This window comes from Momordica charantia (assembly GCF_013281855.1).
Source record: "Momordica charantia cultivar OHB3-1 chromosome 4 unlocalized genomic scaffold, Mcharantia_2.0 BLBB01000004.1, whole genome shotgun sequence".
NCBI classification, from domain to species: Eukaryota; Viridiplantae; Streptophyta; class Magnoliopsida; order Cucurbitales; family Cucurbitaceae; genus Momordica; species Momordica charantia.
This window is the reverse complement of record NW_028275162.1, coordinates 6,809,730-6,835,125: the sequence shown is the minus strand read 5'-3', so window position 1 is coordinate 6,835,125 and position 25,396 is coordinate 6,809,730. Positions and strand designations below refer to the sequence as shown.

At 35.4% G+C, this 25,396-nt stretch overlaps 2 protein-coding genes across 3 annotated transcripts; both read left to right on the top strand.

Moving 5' to 3' along the window:
* The first annotated feature begins 11,951 nt into the window (after positions 1-11,951).
* On the top strand, positions 11,952-13,243 carry LOC111012229 (E3 ubiquitin-protein ligase Os04g0590900). Its single transcript, XM_022286301.2, has one exon. The coding sequence runs from the start codon at positions 12,050-12,052 to the stop codon at positions 13,037-13,039; it is 990 nt and encodes a 329-aa protein (XP_022141993.2). The 5' UTR covers positions 11,952-12,049; the 3' UTR covers positions 13,040-13,243.
* A 3,340-nt stretch (positions 13,244-16,583) lies between these two features.
* On the top strand, positions 16,584-20,645 carry LOC111012236 (pentatricopeptide repeat-containing protein At5g09450, mitochondrial). 2 transcript variants are annotated; one of them, XM_022286309.2, is made up of 3 exons: positions 16,584-16,738; positions 16,957-17,248; positions 19,711-20,645. In XM_022286309.2, the coding sequence occupies exons 1-3, from the start codon at positions 16,704-16,706 to the stop codon at positions 20,608-20,610; spliced, it is 1,227 nt and encodes a 408-aa protein (XP_022142001.2). In that variant the 5' UTR covers positions 16,584-16,703; the 3' UTR covers positions 20,611-20,645. The 2 variants fall into 2 exon arrangements, with proteins under 2 accessions (XP_022142001.2, XP_022142000.2); XM_022286308.2 differs by having other exon boundaries at positions 16,603-16,738; positions 16,948-17,248.
* The last annotated feature ends 4,751 nt before the right edge of the window (positions 20,646-25,396 follow it).

The window sequence follows — 25,396 nt, the reverse complement described above, 5'->3', positions numbered from 1 at the left end:
ACTCTAAATTTGATTTAACTAAAACTAATGTGAATTATAACTAAAAACGGTATCGAGACATATTGTCACATCAAAAACTACATAATCAAATATCAAATCAAATTCAAATAAGTCTCACAAGAACAAAACACCAAATTCATATATATAATCTTCATAATCCATGTCTAACATAAAATTTATAAAAAAAACACTTTTGAATTCATATCCAACACAAACTTCAAACTCATAAACTTCATAATCAAAACTAAGTGTTAATCAATATCCAAAACTACACTTCAATTTCCATCACGCAACTAAGTGCTATGACAAAATCCAACAATTCAAAGCATCAAATAAGAATCGAATAACTCACATCACTTCATTGCAATATTAATTCCATTTTTACTCCCACAAACTACATCAAAATCAACTTTAGCAACATCCAATACAACAAACATTCAATTGACGTCATAATTAGTACACAAACACTTCATTACTAAATTCCAATTCAGATCCATAATGTATATTTCTACAAAAAATGTTGAAAACATCGATAATTTTGAAGCGAACCTCGGGATGGTGATGCTTACAGCAGTCGAAACGGATGGACAGTAGCCACCAAACTCACGGAGCAAGGCACGACGAACCAAAACTGAAATGAGAAATTATATGAATCATAAACTTAATCGAGCGATATTTTGACAAAAGCATTCATTTGAGGAGGAGAAGAAGCTTACTTTTTGTAAGATTAAAGGGGAACACAACAAAACTCCCAATATTCCCACGGCCAAACTTCAAAATCTATCATCAAACTCCATTTTAGAATAATCATCAAAATAAAATATATAAACTTTACAATCCATAGTCAACATAAACTTCAAAATAAGAAACTAGAGAATCCATATCCAACATAAACTATACAGTCCTTACCTCCCATAGAATAATGTTGATGAATAAAAAATATAATTAGAATCATAAATGCTTTTCAAAAGGCAAAACAAGAACTCTACTTCTATTAGCTCAATGACTTGCACGTACCAAATCAAAACACCTCACATAAATTTCTATTTAAAATAGGATTCATAAATCTAAACAACCCACATTTTAACTCATTCCAAAATCAAATCCTAAACCATCCAAAAGTGAAAATACAACTTAAGGGAGAGATTAAAACACCCCAAATTTTAACTCATTCCAAAATCAAATCCTAAACCATCCAAAAGTGAAAATATCAAATCAAAACACCCCACATAAATTTCTATTTAAAATAGGATTCATAAATCTAGACAATCCACATTTTAACTCATTCCAAAATCAAATCCTAAACCATCCAAAAGTGAAAATACAACTAACACCTCACATTTTAACTCATTCCAAAATCAAATTCTAATCAAAACAATCCACATAAACGACAATTTAAAATAGGATTCATAAATCTAAACAACCCACATTTTAACCCATTCCAAAATCAAATTTTAAACCATCCAAAAGTGAAAATACAACTTAAAGGGAGAGATTAAACAATACCCACTCGAATCCGGCGACAACCCATTCGAATCCGCGACTACCCACTCGAATCCGACGCTACCCACTTGAATCCGGCGACTTGGGCGACAGCAACCACCACACCTCGATACCGGCAACCGGAGGAGACGAAAGGCCACTCGAATCCGCGACTACCCACTAGAATCCGACGCTACCCACTCGAATCCGGCAACTATGGGCGACGGCAACCACCACACTTCGATACCGACAACCGGAGGAGATGAACGGAGAGGGGAGGTGCTGAAATCGGTGACGCGGCGACGGATGGGAGAAGAAATTGCGTTGGCGGCGAGGGTTTGTGAAATCGCGAACTGATTTGGGATAAAAATCAGAGATTTCAGCGACACATACAACTTATGTGTTGCTGAAAATCTCTTCAGCGACGCCGTCAATTGACAGCGTCGCTGAAAGTGCTTTTTCAGCGACATTTACCTAACGGCGTCGCTAAAAATGCACTTTCAGCGACATTCTGTTGATAGTGTCGCTGAAAATGAATTGTAAAATCCGGAAGTGGGTTTTATTCGGGATAAAATTACATTTTCAGCGACAAATCTCACTTATGTGTCGATGAAACTGTTTTCAGTGACGCCGTCAGTTGACGTCGTCGCTGAAAAGGCACTTTCAGCGACAATTTGTTAACGTTGTCGCTGAAAATAGACTTTCAGCGACATATGGTTGAGGGCGTCGCTGAAAAGGAGATTCAGCGACATCACATGTTGACGATGTCGCTGAAAGCTCATTTTAGTGACATTGTTGTTAATATGTCTCTAAAAGTTTGTCGCTGAAAACTCTGTTTCTTATAGTGTTCCATCTCCCTCTGATACATCAAAATCTGATATCACCACGCACCCTTAATTAAGGTCCCTACTACCCAAGTTGAAAACAAAATGAACCTACCTAGCACCCACTTGTTCGATCCGACTGCCCAGAACACTTCATGTTAGAAGGACGTCTAACTAGGAACACTTCATGTCCTGAACTTTCCATCATCATTCCTCCATCAGAGGATGAACCAAATGGTTTGCTTCTCCCTAATCCTGAATATGATATCTCGATCGCTGTTGACTAGCTCCTTGTTGGCTGGCTCTATAACTCAATGTCATCAGAAGTGGCTACGTAAGTTATGGCCATAACGATGCAAAAGCCTTGTGGAATGCCATTCAAGAATACTTCGATGTTCAATCTCGTTCTCAAGAGTAGTTCAATCGGGAAATGCTTCAACAAACCCGAAAAGGAACCGCCAAAATGAATGAATATCTCTCTACAATGAAGAAAATTCATGATAATCTTCATTTGGTTGGATATCCTATGGATATGAGATCCTTTGTGTTTTATGCCATTGGAGGTTTGGATGAAGAATACACACCAATTGTGTTTGTTATTAGAAACCAAAAAGACATCTCCTGGAGTGAAATCCAATTTCAGCTTTTAGCTTTTGAACAAAGACAGCGTTTTGAGGCTTTTAAAAATGCTGCTGCCCTTCCTGTCACCCTTACATCTCTAAACCTTACCATTGTTGCTGATAAACCCCATGTTTCTCACCCACAGACTACCAATCGATCACCCTATCACTCAAACAATCGTGGGAGATTCCGTGGCAAAGGCAGATACTCACCTTATCCTAATCAAACTCGTCTCATCTGGTTCTAGTAATTATGTGACCTCTAACCTTGGCCAACTGTCATGCCCTTATACTTCATCTCAAAATGGAAGAGTAGAACGAAAATACAGACATTTAGTTGAAACTGGTCTTACTCTCTCAGCTCAAGCTACTATGCCTCTCACCTACTGATGGGAATCATTTCACACCCTATTTACCTGATCAACTGCATGCCTACCCCTGTTCTTCAGCGCCATAAAACATTCTCCATAATCAAACTCCAAATTATAGTGAACTTCACACCTTTGGTAGCACATGCTACCCTCGTATTCGTCCTTATCAGCAACATAAATTTGATTTTCACAGTGAAAAATGTGTTTTCATAGGCTACAGTGATTATCACAAGGGTTATAAGTGCCTTAACCAAAGTGGCAAAATTTACATCTCTCGGCATGTCACGTTTAACGAACGTGAATTCCATTATAGCCACCTGTTTCCATCCTCTTCTTCACCTACAACAAGCTGCCTACCGCCTACTCCCTCCTGGTTTTCAGTTTCTTCATCATCAATTATTTCTTCTCCCACCCCAGACAATCAAGCTACTGCTACTTCTCAACCTCTCTCCCAATCCTTTGATTCTCCTCCTGTATATACCTTCCATTCTCCTGCCTCATCACCTGCTCCTGTTACTTCTCATAGCCCACCTTCTGAACCTCACTTAAATTTCATCTCACCCCCACATATCTCAAATAATCATCATATGATCACTCGATGCAAATATGGAATTACCAAACCTAGACAAATGTTCGGCGGTCTCACTAAACTAACTCACCTGTCTGATTACTCTCAATGTGAACCTCCTAATTTTTATGAGGAAGTGAAACATCTGGAATGGCAAAAAGCAATGAAAACAAAATTTTCTGCTCTTCAATCGAATGAAACCTGGGTTTTGGTTCCTCCTTCACCAAAACAACATTTGGTTGACATCAAATGGGTATAAAAAATCAAACGAAATGCTGATGACACCATTCAACGTTACAAAGCGCAAACTCGTGGCTAGAGGTTTTCTCTAAGCACCCGATATTGACTATGGAGAAACCTATAGTCCGGTAATCAAACCATCCACCGTACGGATTGTTCTCACAATAGCTATTACTTGGCAATGGCCCATCCAGCCACTTGATGCCATCAATGCCTTTCTACATGGTAATTTGCTTGTAGATGTTTTCACCCCACCACCACTTGGTTTTGTAGATCAGAAATTACCGCACCACGTCTGCAAGTTGTTCAAAGCTCTATATGAGCTTTAAACTCTACGCGCTTGATACTGTTGGGTAAATAGACCTTGTATATGTAAACTAATAACACTAGCAACAATTTACAATGTAATTGGCTACAAACAATTACAAATCTTGACAACTTGATGAACACAAAAACATTACGAAATATAGTCGATACACGCTACAATAGCACTGACCTGAAGATAATTATTCGCTCTACACAAGTTGCTAGCAGACTTCGTCTCAGAATGATACAACGACTAACTCCAGTAGAACAGCAACCTCGAACTACTCGGATTTGACAGAACTCTTAGATAGTTGCTCTCAACATAAACAAGAAGAAAAACTCAAAATAAGAGAGAACTCTTGTGGGAGGAGGAGAATACCCAATTGTGGTATGCTTGGATATCTCAAAATGAAGAAATCCACAACTATATATAGTTGTCCAAACATGTAACCTATCACACAAAATTAAACATATATGTAACCTTTTTTTGCATATGTTACATAGGTAAATTTAACATATATAAAGTTACAAATTAACAAAATAAAGAAACAACTTTTTCATTTAAATAAATAACTCCAAATTTAATATTAAAAGAAACAAAACCACAAACATGTTCACTAACGTATATGTGAATAAGTTTCTTACACATTCTTTCACACCTTTAAATCCAATAGACACAATCGGCTTCGCACTGCTCTTCTTAGTTAGAACTTTTTTAAATCAAAGGCTGATATGTCAACTGGGAATATTAGCAGTGGCACAGCATACTCTTCTATAACACAACATCTCTCATCATCCACCACTTCGACACTAGTAAAATATTTGTATGTTTAAACTAAAAACTCAAAATAGCAAATAAAAAAACTCAATTTCATGATGTTTGCAATAAACTTAGTCTCCAATAATGGAGCAAAAATTTTATGTGCAAAAACTTACTACGCAAGCATACGAAATTGTGAGTAACGGATCCACTAATTCCTAACCGTTTTAGAACTAACTTATGCCTATTTAAGGTGATATATCTCAAATAAGAACTTGAAACAAACATCCACAATGACTATGTAACCCAATGCATCCAAGCCAAAGAGTTCCAACAAACATTCCAATCCATAAATTACATCTCCAAAAATGACATTTCTCGAATTAGAATATTTTTTTTTTTTTTTGTGCTATTGCTACAACATTTCAACATCAATAGTGTAACTCACAGAATAGGCCTACTAAATATATATGTCAATTATAATTGAGCTATGCTCGTTTTGATACTAAGAATTATAATTTGATGGAATGCCACAATTTCACTTTATTTCTAAGCAAGACAATGTTCCAAAATAATCTCATTTAGTTGATTTGAACTACTTTTATTTGGTTCAATTTGCTATGTTTTTCAAAAGTATACTATTGAAAAATATTTGGCCAGTTAAGTCACACTTCAATTTGACTTTGATCATTTTTGTTGGATTTGGTGTATGTTGGTGTTGAATTTTACTGAGCTCTGAAGATCGACTTCGATTGAACTTGGACGAATTAGGAAAGAGAGAGCTATGCAAGGATAAACCTACACAAAGGGAAACAAACACTTCGAAGCTCAAGTTAGTGAGGTTTCGAGCTCAGTAAGTCGACCTCAGGCAAAATAGCGAGGAATGATGCCCCTCTTATAGGCGGAGTGGGGGAACAAGTCTATTATGACCGTTCCAACAAGAGGTTGGGGCGGTTACGAATTGTCAGATCTGAGGTTGGTATCCTCACCTCGATTGGATGGACTTGGGAGATTCTCCGGTTCATTTGGTCCCAACTCGATTATGGTAGTAGGTCAGACTTCTTTCAATGGAATAAATCGAATTGAGTGATTGGTCCAGGTGTCATGTTAATTTTGTTGGAGAAATTAACAGTTCTTGTATAATTTCCCCAATTATATCCAGATACCTAAGTCAATCACACAACACAAGAGAAAAACGGGGAAAGCAATAAATGACACAAGATTTATACTGGTTCACCCCAACAGTTTATAGGCTACGTCCAGTCTTTCGCTCAGATGCGGGTTCCACTATAATAGAGATTGGATACAAAGCACTCAAACATCTCACCCCGATATTTGCCATCTAGAAGTCTCAACAAAAGCCTCATAACTTATAAGTATTATAAACACTATACTTAGGTATAGAAATGAAAACACTCACAGAATGATCAAGATACAATACCCCAATAACGATGATCTTGATCTCCTCAATCTGTTCTGCCAATGTCCGAGCTACCACCACAAATCAGCTACCAAAACACCCTAAAGTCGGCTGCTGAAAAACCCTTAAACTGCTACATTTTGAGGTCTCAAAAAACCTAAAATCGAAGCTGCTACTTTTATAAAATCGTGATACAACGCCATGGCGCTGTCCCTGGCGCCATGGCGCTATGGACAGAGAATCGTCTGCGTGCGCACAATTGGATAGTGCCACAGCGCTGTCCCCTAGCGCCATGACCCTACTGCCTCGGCCCTCCTGACCTGCAGCTCCCCGCTTCACCTGTTTTCATCCCGGCTTGATCCCGACTTATCCCTAACGCGTTCTCACATCGTTTTGGGTCCACCAATCCCAACAAGTTTCCACTCTCCAATAATGTTAATTTGATTGGACTGTTGGAACCAATTATAGGCACCATAGCAATTTGAATCAGCCTTCTCCCAGTATAAATTATTCAAAATCTCGCCAACATAAGTGTAATTTATTGATAAAGGTAAAAAAAAAATTTTTTTGAGGTCGATAGTTTTTATTCTCGTAGTTGTACTAAAAAAAGAACAATATAAAAGAGCCAGATACATTTTGTCGTATGACTCCATATATCTTTTATGTAACAAAGTATTCTTAGAAAAATGAGGCAGAAAGTCCATCCTTGGCCTACTGCCTTAAATTATTCATTTAAGACACCAAATATAGACTTTTTTTTTTTTTTTGAGATATTTGACCTTAACAAAATGAGACAAGAAAGTTCACCCTTGGGCAGTGCCTTAAATGGATTCATTTAGACACTGAATATGGACCTTAAAAAGAGAGATTTGAACTATAAGTTTTATTTTAGTTTTCTTTTTAAGTAAGGGATTAGTACAGTGATAAGCTATTTAGAGATTATAATTACATAAAAGGATTGAATTGTATAAAATTTATACTTTTTGTCATGAAACAACCTCATTTAGGATAGTACCCATCAACGAATTTACTAATATATGGTTTTGTATCTCACCTCAATATTAATTAATTTTAAAAATCCAAAATTGGCTATTTGGGAGGTTACATTTTAAATTTCTTAAATTTTGCCTAATTAGACTTTCCAAAAGTCAAAAATATAAAATCCCCAAAATCCTCCATTATTCAAAAAATTCGAAAACCTCATCCTCCGACTTTTCTTCTTCTTCTATCGTTCTGTTTCCATCCATTCCTTCGTCTCCGGCCGCTGTCTGCGTTCCTTTGTCTCCGACCGTCGTCTCCGTTCTTCTTCGTCACTGGAACAATCCGTCTAGCTTCTCCTTCGTCTCCGGCCGCCCGTCCATTGTTTCCGTTCGTTTATCCCGAGGTTTCTTTTTTGTCGCCTACCTCCCGTCGATCATTCCAGCCCTCCGTTTATCCCGACCATTGTCTAGTCGCCGACCGAAAGGTTTGTAGGTTATTTGCTTTATTGAAAAATTTGTAGAGGGATATAGTCGTATATACTTTATAGCCAGATATAGGTTATATCTCCATATAAGTGTATGTTATAATTACTATAGTTTATATCACCATTGTTAAGTGTATGTTGCTTAAGTTTATAGTCGGATATAGTTTATATTTCCATATAATTGAAAATGTAGTTGGATATAGTTTATATATATATATAGTTTATATCACCATTGTTAAGTGTATGTTATAATGGCTATATTATTAAAATTTGGCCAAAAAGGTAATAAAATGATAAAATATTTGTAATAAATTTCATTATTTAGTAGAATATATTAAGGAGTAAATTTGGGGATTATGATAATAATTGAATATTTTGTAATAAATTTCATTCTTATGAGTAAATTAGGGAATTATAAGAATGATTGATTTAGGTCACACAATAATTTAATGTTTACAAAATCAAATTTGGAATATTAATCAATTGTATTTAAATAAAAGACAAATTATAATAAATATAAATGCCATAAATAAGGACAAATTTAACATTTGAAAAAAGTTTTAAATCCAGAAATCTAAAACTATAAAATTTATAAACATTGGATCATTTGTGAAAATAAGTTTGCAAAATAGCTTATCCAAGACATTATCTCTAAGTATAACGCAAGAGTGTCTGACGACATTTTGATTAGAAATATGTGCCTTAATCGTCAAGCTATGATGAATTGGCCAATTGAACAATTTTTTATTTTAGGTTAAATATAGGTTTAGTCTTTTAGATTTTTTTTTTCTTTCCAATTTGGTCTCTTATATTAAACTTGACTGTACCTAAAAAAAACTAAAATTAACTTATGATAATTTATATGACAAGATATTTAGTGAGTAGAAGTAAAGTTGGAGGAGAAATTAGACAATTTAAAAGGAAAAAAGTACAAAGTTTTACTGATTTACAAGAAATTTGAAAGAGAAATTAAAAACTTTCCTCCCCATAATAACTTCCCAGTTTGGTTCTTTGCCTGTAGAACATAGATTTCGTTCTACTTTGAAGTTAGAATTTCAATATCCTAATTAAGAAAAGTATTTTGTTATTGTCACGTTACTCAGTTAAGACCTATCAAATTTAATGATTTTTTTTTAATATGCATGTGGAATGAATATTCAAATCTATATTATTAACTATATTTAAGTTTGACAAATTTAATACATCTAATATTAACAAAGAAAATATCTTTGCATTATTTATTTTAGTGATTAACGTGGTTTCATATAAATCGGTGGTTATCAAATATGTCAGTTTCTTAAAAAATAAGAAAAAAACGTATAACAAAAAGAAAGGAAAAACATGGACGTTATCAAATGAGTCTCCTACTCTAAATCTTACAGGGTGGCCAAGTTTCGACAGAGACAGTCGATGATTTTGAGATAATTTCTAATTTAAATGTTATAAAATCTTCTCCAACAATATAGATTTATGTTCAAATTCCTTTATTTTTCTTTAAATCTAACAAGTATATATTTAATTTCTCTTCAATTACACAATCAACATTCCACGTATATAATATAAACATTAAAAATAACTATATTTACTATGATAGGAAGAACCATCAATATGCCATGTTACAACATGTAACATAGTGAATTGACATAATTAAATTTTGTTGAGAGATCAAACCACTTCACTGATAAAAAATTTGCTAATAACCATCAATGAGTTGTACTAAAAACATGTTATATTTCTCTTTTGGATAAAATTTTTATTGCTATGAAATTTCTAATAAGTTGATATAAACTTCAGCTTTTATTTTTTTATGGGTAGTCTAGTTCTTCATCTAAATTTTTACCAACTCAATAAACTATCATGTTATATGTTTGATCAGGAACCTGACAAAGTCCGCGAACCTTGGCTCAGGTGGAACATGACCTGACAAACGAGTTGGAAGTGTGATGAACATGAAACCTACAAAACAGAAGACACTCATATGCCCAAGCAGTGAATGGCTGAGCTATATCCGAGAAAGAATATAGTTTCGCGTACCTGGAAATGAGGTGGGAGGTTCCTATTTATAGATGGAGCCTCCAACAGGACTTTTGACAGAGCTCCAATGACTCTTTAAAGTTTCAGAAATAGCGGTGCTTTGTCATGGAATGTGTCAGAAATGCACTCCTGATGAAGTGTTATTTTGTGGCTCGAATGGCTAATGTGTAGAAGATAAGGTTGGCTCAGTCGGCTCGCATAGTGGATCGAACTGACATCAGATCAGCTCGACCTATTGAAGCAATATTCGAAGCCACTAGTCTTCCTCAACGTATCAGGGTCTGCTACGTGGTTAGTGAGAAATCACCTCCAACATTGTATAAGTTTATCACCCATCAAATTTAACATTCATTGCTAGTAGTGACATAATTGAATATTTTAAAATATAAAAAATTATGAATTCATTTAAATAATAGACAATAAATTTACAAAAAAATTCAAAGAGACATATTTTTCTTTGTGAATTTAACTTTAAACTTTTTAACCTTTTGTCGATGATATACATCTTAACCAAAAGAGTTATGTTCATATTAAGTTGATAGAGTTAAAAGGAGTGTTATATATCTAAATAGATTCTATATTCAATTTTTATAAACAACATCAGTAGATTTTAAGAAATTATCTAGTGGATGATATTAGATATTATATTTCACAAAAGTCCATTGTTTTTAATACTTACCAATATAGATTTCGAGACCTATTAAGATTTCTTGTTCCAAAATTATCCTCAATAAAGATCATCCTATTATATTTATTTTATATTCTTAAATTACATTCTTCCTAAATGAATTAGTGGTTATTTAATGTAGGGGTGAGCATGGAAATTTGAAAAACCGAGCCGACCTACCGAAAAGAGGTCGGTCGGTCGGTTTTACATACCGTCAGTTCGGTGTCGGTTTTGGGGTTCCCAAACCGATTTTGTCAGTCTGTCGGCGGCCGTCGATCAGGCGATACCGACCGACCGAATATGTAATCTAATTTTTTTATTTATTAAAAAAATAAAATAAATCTTTCTAATAGTCATTGTAGGGTTTCACTTTCTATTTCTTTTTTGTTTTCTCCAATCTCCCTCACGTCGTCCGCTGTCTCTCCTCACTCTCTATTCTCTCTCTGGCCCGTCGCCCTTAGCCGCTCGTCGCCCTCCGCCATCGCCCTCAGTCGCTCGTCGCCCCTCGCTTCGCCTTCGCTGTCATCCTCTGCCATCGCCTTTTCTCTTTCAATTTCTTTTTAGTTTTTGCCCTTCGCCATCGCCGTACTTGCCGCAAACCGCGCCCCCGCCATCCCCTCCCACCCTCAGTTCTTCTTGCCGCCCAACCCAACCGCGCCCACCCCCCTCCTCTCCTTGTTCTCTGTTCTCCTCTCCTAATTTTAGACACAGTATATATAAAAAAAAAAGAGTCGGTTAAACCGATAAACCGACCGACCGAACCGATCGGTCGGCCGATCGGCGCCATCCATGCGAAGGGAGATGTCGGTTTTCAAAATATGGAAACCGATTTGGTCGGTTTCAACGTCGAGGTCGACCAAAAACCGACCCCGACCGACCGATGCTCAGTCCTAATGGTTTATAATAGACATGAGCTACTTCTCTCATTACCAATTGGTTTTGAGATGGAACCCATAAATATTGATATGGTATCAGATTGTTTGGAAAAGGAAACCAGAGTGTCGCATTCTTCTCCGATCAACCCCTGTTGGAGCCGAAACATATTATGGTAAAAAAAAACAAACGATTGATTGATGGGCCATGGGCCCATCATGTACATCCAAGTACAAACCATGAGCTTGACTCGATCCGCCGCCACAAGCTAAAAAGTCAACAATTGGGATTAGAGAAAAAGCATCTAGCATTATTGTTGCCTTTACAAAATATTCAAAGCTTTGGGTAACCTACTTCGACCAACAAAATAACCCACTTTTCCATTCCTCCATTTTCAACCCCTCCGTTCTTCTTCCGCCATGGAACAACATCCCCAATTCCTCCTCCGACACCTTCTCGACGACGACGACGTCGACAAAGATCTCAAGAAATTCTGCAATGGATGCCTCTACTACCAGTACTCTCCCGATTCCTGCCCCTCCGATTGCGTCTCCAAATGCCCAAATTCCTGCTCCTACTTCCCAATTCCAGCCCCACCCTCCAAATCCCCCCACAAGCTCTCCAATCTGGTCGCCGCCACCGTCGCCGTCGTCTCCTTCACCTTCCTCATCGTCCTCTGCTACGCAATCTACGCCAGATTCTACTCCGGCCGCCGCAGACGCCCCCCGCCGGCGACCCAGCGCCAGGACTTTCTCGACGAGGAGCAGGGCCCGGTCGTGGACCACCCCATCTGGTACATCCGCACCGTGGGGCTCCCGCCGGCGGCCATCGCCGCCATCGCTGTCTGCAGATTCAAGTCCGGTGAGGGCTTGATCGACGGAACAGAGTGCTCTGTTTGCTTGAGCGAATTCGAAGAGGGCGAAAACTTGCGGCTTCTCCCCAAGTGCAGCCACGCCTTCCACCTCCCCTGTATCGACACGTGGCTCCGATCCCACACCAGTTGCCCCATGTGCCGCGCTCCGATTCTCTTAGCCGCCGTGCCGGAGGAAACCCAGATGGCGGATCTGCAGAATTCTGGCGATTTTGGTGCGGAGGAGAGGAATTCGGGCGATTTGGGGGCGAATTCTGTGAGAGATCAGGAGGAGGAAGATGAAGTTCTTGATTCGGCTGATGATGGAGATTTGGAGCAGAGGGTGGCCGATTTGCAAGCTGTGAGAAGATCGGTTTCGCTGGATTCTGTATCGGCTCTGGGAATCAGCTCTGTTCTGAAAGTGGATTGTTCTTCTGGAGAAGGTGAAATGGGGCAGAAATGGGGTTCTTCTGCTGCCATGAACAGGTCTGTTTCTTGCAGTGGGAAGTTTCTGATGAGAAGTTCCACTCAGAGAAGTTGTGGAACGAATCAAAATTAAACTGTTTTTGTTATTTTTGTTTTGTTTTGGGAGATGTCTCTGAAGATGGAGATGTCTGAGAAACTGGGCTCAAGAAGCTGAGAGGTTTCTTCAAAAGCTGTTTCTTTTTTTCTTTTTTTGCTTTCTTTTTCTATACAGATGATTCGAATGGATTAATGATATAAGTGCATATACGAGGTTGAAATTGAAACATAATTTTGGTTTTGTGTTTGGTTCTTCAGACAGTGGATATGTTATACAAATTGTCTGGTTGAATTGCTGCTCTAAAGAAACAAGAAACAGAAAAACACTATGAATAATGCAAATCCCAAAACTGAGTGATTCAATTCTTGGTTTATATTGTGTTAACTTGGATGGATTAGAACTTAGAATAATTTGATTATGACTTTGTATAGCAATTGGGGTTCATGATTACTTGAATTCTATGGTTTTTTGTTCTTCAATTAGAGAATTGATAATGAAATGAAAGAATAGCTCAAACATATATCATATGTAGAAGATAATATGAGACTAGAAGATATAGTTTAATTGAGTTTTTACTTGGTTTGATATGAAAGACAAGAAGATGATACTTTTTGTATGGGCTTTATTTGCCCAAATATTTGGCACAAAACCATCCACGGTTGAAACAACCACTCCATCATTTACTATGTACCAATGTGACGTATTACTTAAATGATAAAACATATTTATATATTTAAGTAAGGCTCATTGTTGTTTTCAGAATGCTGGTCACGGTTCGTGTCACGTTGTTTTTCAAATTCTTATATATCATTTCTTCATCACCATGAGTTTCAAGCCGTTGCTTGGTATCAATGTTAATACTTTCAATTTGATTCTCTACTGCAAAATCTAATGGAGTGTAGTAGATATCTTAAGCTAACGATATTGGTCTTTCAAATATTGGATCAAACCAACAATATAGTAAGTTTAATATTCTATTTCTAAATCTTAGTATGTGATTTTTTTTTTTTTTGAGAAAGAAATCTTGTATGTGATTTAATTAACCCCTATGATGAGTTTTTTATTATAATAATTTTAATTTTAATTGATGGAAAATTGATGGTTAGTTAAATATCCATTGTATATACACACAATTATTGGTACGTTGGATAGGTATATTATAAATATATTTTAATATACTATGAATACATTTATTATTCTCATTAACTTTTTTATCCATTTTATTATATCTAAATTTTAAAATATAAATTAGTCAAAACGAGCATAGTTCAAGTGGTAGTTGACATATATCTCCAACTAAGAGGTTGTGACTTCGATCACCACTTGTACTAAAAAAAATTAAAATATAAACTAACAACTTGATTGTCAATATTGGATAAGATACATTGTAAGTATAGGATATCTTGTTACTTTACTGTACTAACAAAGTAATAGACATGAATTAGACTTACAATTTCAAAAGCTAATAGCATACCACTAAATGGTTATGTGTTTCCCATTTTCTCCACAAAAAGAAGATTACTCCATAGAGAGAAGGAAGGAGATAGAAGTTTTTGTGAGGAATAAATCTCTTGATAAGACATTACATGAGAGTAGATAAGGATAAGATTTATGACAGACAGGACAAGATCCTAACTGGCAGTCTTATCTCAAAGAAATCAACTATTTGGAAAGTAAAAGAGAAGATGCGGCCGACAAGATACGACAAGACCCCTATCTTGAAGGAATCTTATCTTAGAATGAAAACAACTAAAATAAGACAGAATAAAGCAAAATAATTACAAACTGACTAATAACTTTAATTTACAAAAGTAAAATAAAGATAGATCTGCATTATTTTCAAGCATCATCCGTCTAATCGTCAGGAAAGTAGCTTGATGACGTCACCCAACTTCATCCACTCAATCGCACGGTCACCCTTCAAGGATTTCTAATTAGACGCTCCTATGAGATTAGGGATGAACAACTGCGGACTTACAAAACGACTATGATCCATTGCTTAAGGCCCATGCATCCACAAAATCCAAAGGAGTGTACGAGATATCTTAAGCCAATGATATTGGTCTTTCAAATATTGGATCAAGTTTAATATTCAATTTCTAAATCTAGCATGTGATCTTAATTAACCCATATGGTGAGTTTTTTATTATAATAATTTTAATTGAGGGAACAAGTGCATAAATTGATTATTAATTAAATCTCCATTGTATATACACACAATTATTGGTATGTTGGATAGTTATATTATAAATATATTTTAATATACAATATTAACATTTTTTATCCATTTTAATATATCTAAATTTTAAAATATAAATTAACAACTTCATTATCAATGTTGGATAAAATACATTGTAAATATATACTATCCTATATATACTATAACGGTGAGGCGTTTGAGACGGGCACACAATATTTTTTAAACCATTTAAAAAAAACCATGTTTTTTCAAATATTTATTTTTCAAAATATGATAATTGTAGGTTATTTTTCCATTAACTTTTTCATTTAATACGAAAATGGTGTTATATGGATTTTTTTGGGTGTATCCTTATGTTAAGAAATCATAAAAATGAGTATATACATTTTTTTTTTCTTTCTTCTTTAATGAATTGATGAACATTTTCAAAATATTGGCTATTTTTTGAAAGAATAATGGTAAAAAAAAAGTGGCTATTCAAGTTAATAGCCCAAGTCTAGAAGCTTTAAAATGTTGATCCATCAGTTTTTCTTTCCTTTTTTAGTTCAAATAAGAGGTATGTGGAGAATTCAAATTAAATTAATATCATCCACCAACACAGTTAGTTACCTATGTGTACAAGTACTGATAGAATCAGGAACATCTCTTGTTTCAAAGCATTATTTACCATCCTTCCTACTTTGACGTGTATGCTTATCAAACTGTCGTTTATTTTATATTGTTTTAGAATCTGCAACATGCTTTTTAAAACGTTTTCCAACAGTTTCCAAAAAATTTTCTCCGACCACGTTTTCTATAATTGATGTTAAAACCCTAGTGAATATGAATGGGTATATGAACCTCTAATTCACAGACACTAAAATCTCAAAATCGACTCGATTTCAATCATAAAGTTTAGGTTAAATACAGATTGCCTTGAGATTAAACTTCATGAGACAAAGAACAAGTTATTGTCTCAAGAGTCGAAGACTCCATAAAATAGGATGATCAATCCCACCTCAATATTCTTTGCATGCAACTCAAACAAATATGAAATTGCAAAGGTTCAAGAAAGCTTGGTGGCTAAAATAAAAGTTTACCTAATTTACGTTTTCTTAATACGTGGGTGGAGGTTACAAGATAGTCTCATCGTGCCATCGTCAATCGTATTTTGAATTGGCTGACTTACTTGAGGTTAAAAGATAGTCCCATCGTGCCATCGTCAATCTTATTTTGAATTGACCGACTTATTTAAGGTTACAAGATAGTTCCATCGTACCATCGTCAAAATCTTATTTTGAATTGGTCGATTTACTTATGGCACGATCGCTATGCTAACCCTGTGAGTGTGCAATTGTGACACTGAGCACCCATAATTATGCTGAGTAGGTCTCGTGGCATAAAACTGGCTTCTAGGACCTAGTTGACACGTACTTTTTGAAGTGGTCCCATAGACAGATTGTCGCCGATTCATCAAGAAACCCAAGCAAAATCGGGAACCCGGCCACCAAGTGACGATCCATGGCTTCTCGATCTCTCTTCCTCACCTTCAGCCGGTAAGCCCCTGTGTTTTCTTTTACGCAACTTTATTCTTCTTCTGCTTCTCCCGAGAAGATGGAGAAATGCGTTTAATTCAAATTTAATGGAATCTTAATTCTTTGTTTCACTTTAAACGTGAAAATGAGGAAATACGGCTGCATTCCTTCCAATCTCTAGCGTTTTCTCCGTAATTTTGAGAGTTTTTGTTAATCCATCTGAACCCTAGAAAATTCAGGAATAGAGGCTTCATCAATCGAAATTTCAAATCGATCCCGGTCCTCAACGAACCCAGCGTGTCGAATTACTGCTCTTATGGAGCTCTGAGGAGTCAATCTTTTGAGGAATCAGTTAATTCTGAAGAAACCGATGACTTGAAGAGTAGAATATTCCGCCTCAGATTGCCCAAGCGAAGCGCTACCAACGTTCTCCTGAGATGGACGAGCGAGGGCAATCAAGTTACGATCACTGAGCTCCGGAATATCTCGAAAGAGCTCAGAAGGCTTCAGCGTTACAAGCACGCTCAAGAGGTACGATTTTATTTATTTCCTTCTTGCTTGCTGGCTTATAGTTCCATACTTGCAGATGATAGGAGGCAGCAACAAAATAAATAGGCCAAGAAATTATATAAGTGAAAGTGGACTAATACTTTGAAAATTTTCAGCCAAATGAGAAATGCTGGAGTGAAATTTATGCTGCCTTCTAGATTCTAATACAAAGAAAATTTGAAATTTAACTCATGTGCTCGTGATCTGTAGAAACGCTGTTGAGGAAGGTTTGTATTTATAATTCTTAGTTATATTGTTAGTCTAGTTATTTAAGTCCTCTAGAGTGCAGTAAGTATAATCTCTAATCTTATTTCGGTTTTAGAACAAGAAGGAATGTCTACAAACCAAAACATTTGAGCCTGTTGAATCGAAGATGTGAAGTTTGATGCAAGCCATGTAAAGATCTATGCAACTTTTACAAGAAAGACTCTTTGTTAGAAACTAGAAAACGAACACCCATTTGTGTGCACTAGTTCATTCCGATTACCATTCTAAAGTTAATTATTGAGTATAGCTGTTGTATCTCCCAGTTAAAAGTAGTATCAAGAGCAAATAAAACACTGTTTGCCGAGGGCTCGATAGATGGGCTAAAGTTGTCAAAATACTTGACTACAAGAATTTGTTGAAACCCATGTACGACAAGAAGACCTCAAGTCTGCTGACACTACCATCAACATTAACTGCTCGGTCCACTCCTTTTTTAGGAAAGCCAGTTATTATCAACAAAGTTGTACCGTAAAATGTAGAATAGGTAAAAGAAACCATGAATTATTACATAAGAGAACACTATACCCTCTTCCATGGTAGACTTCCAACTAGGATCAGCAAAGAGCAGGTAAGGCATTGGTGGGTTCACATTCACAAAGTAATGGCGAAGAGGCATAGCCATCGACTGGAGAATTAGGTTTAAACTTTTCTGCCTTGGAGTCTGGATTCTGTTAAGGTTTATGAACAGAAATAGGCATTTGGATAGATAACAAAGAAAGAAATGTAAAAGACAAGGAGCCATTGAATGGTGAGGAAGTATGTGAATCACTAGCTGGTAAAGGTGAAAAGTCAGTGGCCACCTGTGTTGGAGGGCTAAAGTTATCATCATTAGTGACTTAGATGCTTTCATAGCAGAATGTCCATATCAACTGACGACAATCAAGGTAATACGACATCTTATTACTAGAGGCAACTTGATGAGTAAAACAAATCTCAAGCTTATTGAATGAAACACAACCATCAATGTGTGCGACCACTAACACAAATAGCCTTTATAAACATTAACTACAGCCAAGAAGAGACTGTTTTAAATGAGATTTAAAATTTTGGGAATTTTATGTACACAGTAGAAGCTGGATGACCAGATGAAGACAAAATATTTATGAAAATTTCCTATTTGACATGCTTAGAGTTCTATTTAACCCTCTCCCAGAAAATCCCATAACTGTAGAAAGGATTCCAGTACACTAGGGGAGGGATGGCGAAGACTTATTTATTTATTTATTATTATTATTATTTTATTTTATTTTATTTTTTATTTTTATTTTATTTTTGTTGTTGTTGTTGCAATAGATTAACTGATCTGGCGTTTGTAATTACATGGGGCTAAACTAGGAGTTGATTTCAGTATTACAAGAGAAATTATTGGCTACTTTAGTTTTTGAAACTAGGGAGAGAGTAGACACTATAGCGTTGTTCGCCTTGGATTTTGCAGCTGTAGCCCATCCTCCCCCCCCCCCCCCCCCCCCGCAAGAGTTGGAGGTGCTTATAAGCTAGGCAGAACAACTTACGGATATGATAAAAAAACGAAGAGAGTCAAATTTAACATTAACTGATATACTCTTTGTTTCTGGTTAAAAAAAAACAATAACTGATATACTCAACAATTTTTTTGTAATGGCACGAATGCAGAGAAAGTATTCCAAGGGCGATCCATTCAAAAGTGGTGATCCATTCAAAAGTTTTTCTTTATTATTTTTATTTTTTATAGTATAACATATGGAGTGGTGATTTGAACTCACGACCTTTTTGTCGGAGACATATGCTTTAACCCGGGCTATGTTGAAATTGACCATCCATTGAAAGTTTTGTTGAATAGAAAATGAGTAATTTCCATGTCTGGAGTGATTCCATAGAGAATGTAATCTGCATATTTTGGGAGTCTCACTAATCGGTTGAAGTCTTAACATTTAAATATTCAAATGATATTTGGCTGCATATATATTATTTATAGTTTTATACAATTATATGCTTGCATTCAGGAGAAAGTTGGCCATGTTGTATTGTAAATGAAAAGGAAATGGTAAAAGGATCATCATAGTTTCTGTGTTGATCTGTTGAACGCTTATCAGGGGCTTTTATGTCATCTTCTTTTCTTACAATGAATGGTGATCATCTATTTACACCACATTTTACCACGTAATTGTTAACTGCCAATACGATTCTATTGCTTGCAGATTTTAGAATGGATGGTGACAAATAATGAGTCTGAGTTATCTGATTCTGACTTTGCAATACGCATAGACTTGATGACAAAAGTATTTGGTATCGATGCTGCTGAACGCTACTTCGAAGGTCTACCTAGTGATGCCAGAACTTGTGAGACGTATACCGCTCTTCTTCACTCGTTTGCCGGGTCCAAATTGACCGAAAAGTCTGAAACACTTTACGAAAAAATAAAGGAGTCAGATACACCTCTCACAGCCCTTCCATTCAACGAGATGATGACTTTATACATGTCCGTTGGGCAAGTAGAAAAGGTATCCTCCATTGTAGATGACCTGAAGCAAAAGATGGTGAATCCTGACATTTTCACTTACAATCTTTGGATCAGCTCACAGGCTGCAGCTTTAAACATCGATGGTGTTCGACAGACTCTTGACGAGATGAGTCGCAATCCCAATTCAAATGAAGATTGGGCGAGATATATTGATCTCGTCAACATATACATTACATCCACTCACCTATTACAGACAGGGTCGAACTCTGTAGTCGAGTCAGAGAGTGGCATTAGTCAGCGAGAATGGATAACTTACGACCTTCTCATTATTTTGAATGCTGGTCTGGGAAACAAGGACAAGATTGATCAGATCTGGAGATCATTAAGGATGACAAAGCAAAAAATGACAAGCAGAAACTACATTTGCGTCATTTCTTGTTACCTGATGCTTGATGATTTGAAGGAAATTGGAGAAGTTATTGATCAGTGGAAACAGGCAAGTTCTACAGATTTTGATATTTGTGCCTGTAATAGGCTTGTAAATGCATTTGTTGAAGCTGGCTTGAATGAGAAAGCCAACAGTTTTGTCACCCTTTTGATTCAGAAGAACTGTAACCCCATAAAAGCAGAGCAGTAGAAAATAGATTTAAATCTTGGTTCTTTGGACTTTTATACTTTGGTTTTGTTTTAATCCCTTGTGAAATTTTGTCTTAGTGTCTGGATTTTGCTTAAAAAAGTTATTTTAGTCCTGAGTTTATATTAAGATCCGTCAATCTTGGTTTAGTATAGTTTAACTAATTTAGGCATTTATAGTTCGAATCTCTGCCCTCACTCTGTTATATTAAAAAAGAATTTATATTAAGATTCAAATCTAAATTAGACCTTGTTTGTATAGATATTTATTGCAATTCATTGATTAGGTAAATGAATCAGGATTGATACGATTGATTGGAAAACAAAACAATTCTTCATCACAGTGAAGAAGACACTTATTTGAAAGTTTAATATTCCATCTAAAAAAACTTAGAACTTGATTGGTGTTTCAACCAAAATCTCACCTAAGACATTAAGATCACTGATCCTAAGCTCAGAGAATAATTTTTTGGGTCTTTATTTGGAAGGGGAAATAGCTATTAGAATCGTGTGCTCAATTCAGCAACCGAAAAGAGGAAATAGAGTTGAAGGAGCGAACCCAAAGAGAGGTATGTGGGTTGGGGCCCAGCGTCCCGGGCCGATCGTAGCTGACCAGACCTCGGCACAGAGGGATTCTCGATCCAATGGCCAAGAACCTGAACTCCGACCCCCGTACAAGCCCAATTCGAATCGACTTGGTCTCGGCCTTGAATAATATAGCATGAGGGCCCCTCCGTTTTGTGACAATTAAATTTTTTCAGTACTTTTCACTATTTATATCTGTCACTGAATCCAATTTTTCTGGGGTGAAAGTTATATATTTTTCCTTCAAATTATTGCACATATTAGAGCAGATAAAAAAAATGTTAGAATCATAATAGCATTACAAAATGTACAGAGTAACATGCAGAGAATGATATAAGTCTTTTATCTATCATTCAATATATTACACAAAAAAGAATGTAACCTGTTTTATAGCAAAAAATTGACCAAAATCATTAATTTCTTCGAGAACACTTGAATATGTTCCTGCAAAGTAAGAAATCAACACTCCAAAGTTTTTGTCATATATGATTCTAGAGAGTAAAGTCCTCAAGTCAAAATTCAGGTACTCCCTCTGTTACTTTCTTGGTATGTATTTGAATGAGAGATAACCATTTCGGGATCGTGTGTCCACCTCAACGATTACCTTCAAGATTTTAGGGGGAGATACGCCATGAGACAGGGATTGCAGTTAAGTAGCTGCTGAACAAGTATTAATGATTAGTTCGACAACGATTATATACAGTCACACTTGTTCGATGGTTCAACATTCATCGTGTATGAACTCATTTATCGAGAAAGAAGGAGAAGAGGAAAAAAAAAAGGCATTGAAATCACATGGCCATGTCGCTCTAAGCTCCCATATATAGATAATAATAATATACCAATTATAGTCATTTATTGTCTGAGACGCAAATATTGAAATTTCATCATTTCTTTTTCTGTACTTAGATCTATATTAAAAATTCAAGATTTTGGTTGTTTGATTTGAAATTGTCTCTAAAATAATTATGAATTGACAACTTCATTACTAAATTGAAATTGAAATATTTTAAAGACATTGGTTGTTTGATTTGAAATTGTCTCTAAAAATAATTATGAATCGACAACTTCGTAACTAAATAAAAATATTTCAAATATTTTTAAAATTGCATGAATAGACCCTACGATAAAATAAGATCATGTAATAGCTATTGTCATCGTTCCATTGTCTCGATGAAACAAGGGTGAGACATTATGGATTAGACTTCAATTAAGATGTATTTATTTTACCAAAATATAGAATTAACAAATATCCACAATCCCTTTTGGTTGTCGCTTTTGTGATGAACCTCGGGTTGGTCTCTGTCATCTACTTGTTGCGCTGGTTTTCTGGGGTCTCCATATCCCGTCTTGAGCCCAGTTGATTTCTAAAATTTTTTTTTTGCATCATAATATATTTTGTATATATGATTTTTAAGAATGAACAAACACCACTCAACCCAAAAGATTAAACTGATCGGTTGGATAAATTTAATTTATTTATATGGATTCTAACACTTCCTCTCACTTGTACTATACCATTCTAAGAATGAATAAACTTCCACTCAACCAAAAAGATTAACCTGATCAGTTGTAAATTTAATTCATTTATATGGATTCTAACACGATATTTTACAACCTAAAAAGGACAATTGTGCTAAAGTGATCATATAATTTAGTGGTAATTGATATATATCTCCCATCAAGATGGATGTTGTGAGTTTGATCCCCCATCCCTATATGTTGTCCTAAAAAATGGACAATTGCTACCTCCAACCTTTCTTCACTCTACCCTTAGAGAGGAAGATAAGTATTTTTAGAAAGGAGAGTGTGGTAGAAAGAAAAAATAGCTTTATGGAGAGAAGTGTGGCAAAGAGAGATGAGGTTCTTTTTAATTTTTTCTTCTTTCTATTTTTATAATGTTTACACTCATACAATCTCTCATTAAGCTCTCATTACAAATACTTTCCCTCAATTCTTTTTAAAAGCGTTGTTGTTATATTTGTTTAGGGAGAAATAAATTTGAGCAAGCAACGAGTGAGATTCTGGTGGGCGACAACTGGAACGGGGAACACATACGACGTGGAACATACGAAGCAAGAGAGGATAAGGATTGCATGCTATGCAGTATGGGAGATGCATCGTGACTTGCAGACGACAGTCTGTAGAAAGGATAGACTGACAAATGACAATGTGACTGCTGCGCATCGAGAATGTCTTCACCTGTCCATCTGAATCTCGTACGATGAGGAGCACGCTCCACATACGAAACGTTTTTCCTGATAGGCAATGGACACCTATAAAAAGGAAGAACCACCAGCACCAAATTAGTGAAAAATATATATTACTAATTCCCTAAGGTGTTTTCAACTATTTTTGCTCCAATTAACAACTTGATTGTCCAAGTCCATTAGATGGAGCACTATATAAGAGTGGAAGATAGTTGCTTCAGACCTGTTTCGTTCCATTATGAATGACACATGGACCTCTCCAAAACTCGCCATCAACAATATTAAAACAAATAGTAGTATTTCTCTCTCTTTCTTTCTTTTTGTGTGTTTTAAGCTGTGATGTCTTTTGAAAAAACTGTATATGAGTGAAAGCATTTATTTTGTAATCACTTTTGGAAGATAAAACTAATTACATGCTTCATTTGTTTAGAAAACTACATTTGATTGTAAAAAAGTTTAAATTTTGATTTTAATGGGTTGAAAGTAATCTTCCAAATTTTAATCAAACACTACTAAATTTTTATAAAAGAAAAAAAAAACTTTCAGTTTTCCCTAAACACTTTAAAAGACACGTTAATCAATTGAGTCATGCAGATTGGTTGGCATAAGTAAAATTTTAAGTTAATCTATACAAAATATCCCTAAACTTTAAGGTCAATTTCAATTATGTTCCTAAACTTTTTCATTTCTATTCTTTTAACGTCCAAATTGTTTCAAAATAACCCTTTTGTATTATGGGGAAGCTATGCATTATTAGAAAGGTCATGCATTAGTAATGATCAAAAACCCTATTGGTTGTGCATATTTGGATTTCTGCTACTATTTTTTGACAGGGGCTGCTAAATATCAAAAACTTATTACACAAAATCCTATTTTTTTAGAACGAGTTGAAGGAGTAGGGATTATTTGTAGAGAAGAAGTAATAAATTGGGGGTTATCGGGACCAATGCTACGGAGCTTCCGGAATACCATGGGAAAAACTAAACATAAAAAAATTCAAAGGAGAGTGAGGTAAAAAGATAAAACTTTCACGAGAAACAATATGCTCGTGAAGAGAAAAATTGTGGAAGAGTGAGGTCAGTGGAAAGTGTGGATCTCTATAAGCTAGGAGAACAATGTTAAAGAAAAAGATTGATTGAAAAATAAAGACGAATTTCATCCTCAAAGGTAAGAAGTTTATCCATCAATATTCGTTCTAAGGTTTGACTTATACTAAGATTTGCAAAATTAGACGATCGTTGTAGTCTACTAACAATTTGTGGAGAGTGAATAATTGTCTTCAAGTCAACGCTATTAAAACATGTATCGACTATATTTCATTAAATTTTGGTGTCCATTAAGTTGTCAAAATTTATAATGGTGTCGTACCCTATATTGTAATATGTTTGACAATGTTATTTAGTTTACATATACATATCGTATATTTACCCAACGAAACATTGACATTTTATTGATATTTCTATGCAATTAGACTTCGATATATATCCATCGACATCAATATTTAAAATTTTGCTTCTCTCCCACCCATAAAAAGAAAATAATAAAAAATAAATAACATTATTTTTCAATGTGACTAACTCTCCTATTTATCTTTGTTTTTTTTCCAACCTTGTCACCAAATTATATTTCCATCATTTCGATAGTTTAGTTACATTTAAACAATTAAAAGTCAAAATGAAACTTTTTAAACTTGGTTTGTCACTTGTATTCGTGTGTATCTCTATTTTTACAAATTACTGTGCATTTTCACTTTCATTTTAATAGAGGAAAGATTGTTTTGAAGCAATTTTAAAATTTAAGGATAAAAATGTTACTTTTAAAAGCTCATTGGCATAATTGAAATTTACGGAAAAGTTCCAAAGAGTATTTTGTATAATTTAATCAGTAGTTGGTAAGAAATATGCGGTGTACATGAAATTTCATAATTTTTATTTTAATGTTTAAAAATATGAAAATCAATTTTTTTTTTTACTTAAATTACTTAAAAAATTTTCT

Coding starts and splice junctions, on each gene's coding strand:
- LOC111012229 (XM_022286301.2), top strand. CDS start 12,050: ATGGAACAACATCCCCAATTCCTCCTCCGACACCTTCTCGACGACGAC.
- LOC111012236 (XM_022286308.2), top strand. CDS start 16,704: ATGGCTTCTCGATCTCTCTTCCTCACCTTCAGCCG. Junction 16,739..16,947: donor CTCTTCCTCACCTTCAGCCG/GTAAGCCCCTGT, acceptor TCTGAACCCTAG/AAAATTCAGGAATAGAGGCT. Junction 17,249..19,710: donor GTTACAAGCACGCTCAAGAG/GTACGATTTTAT, acceptor TATTGCTTGCAG/ATTTTAGAATGGATGGTGAC.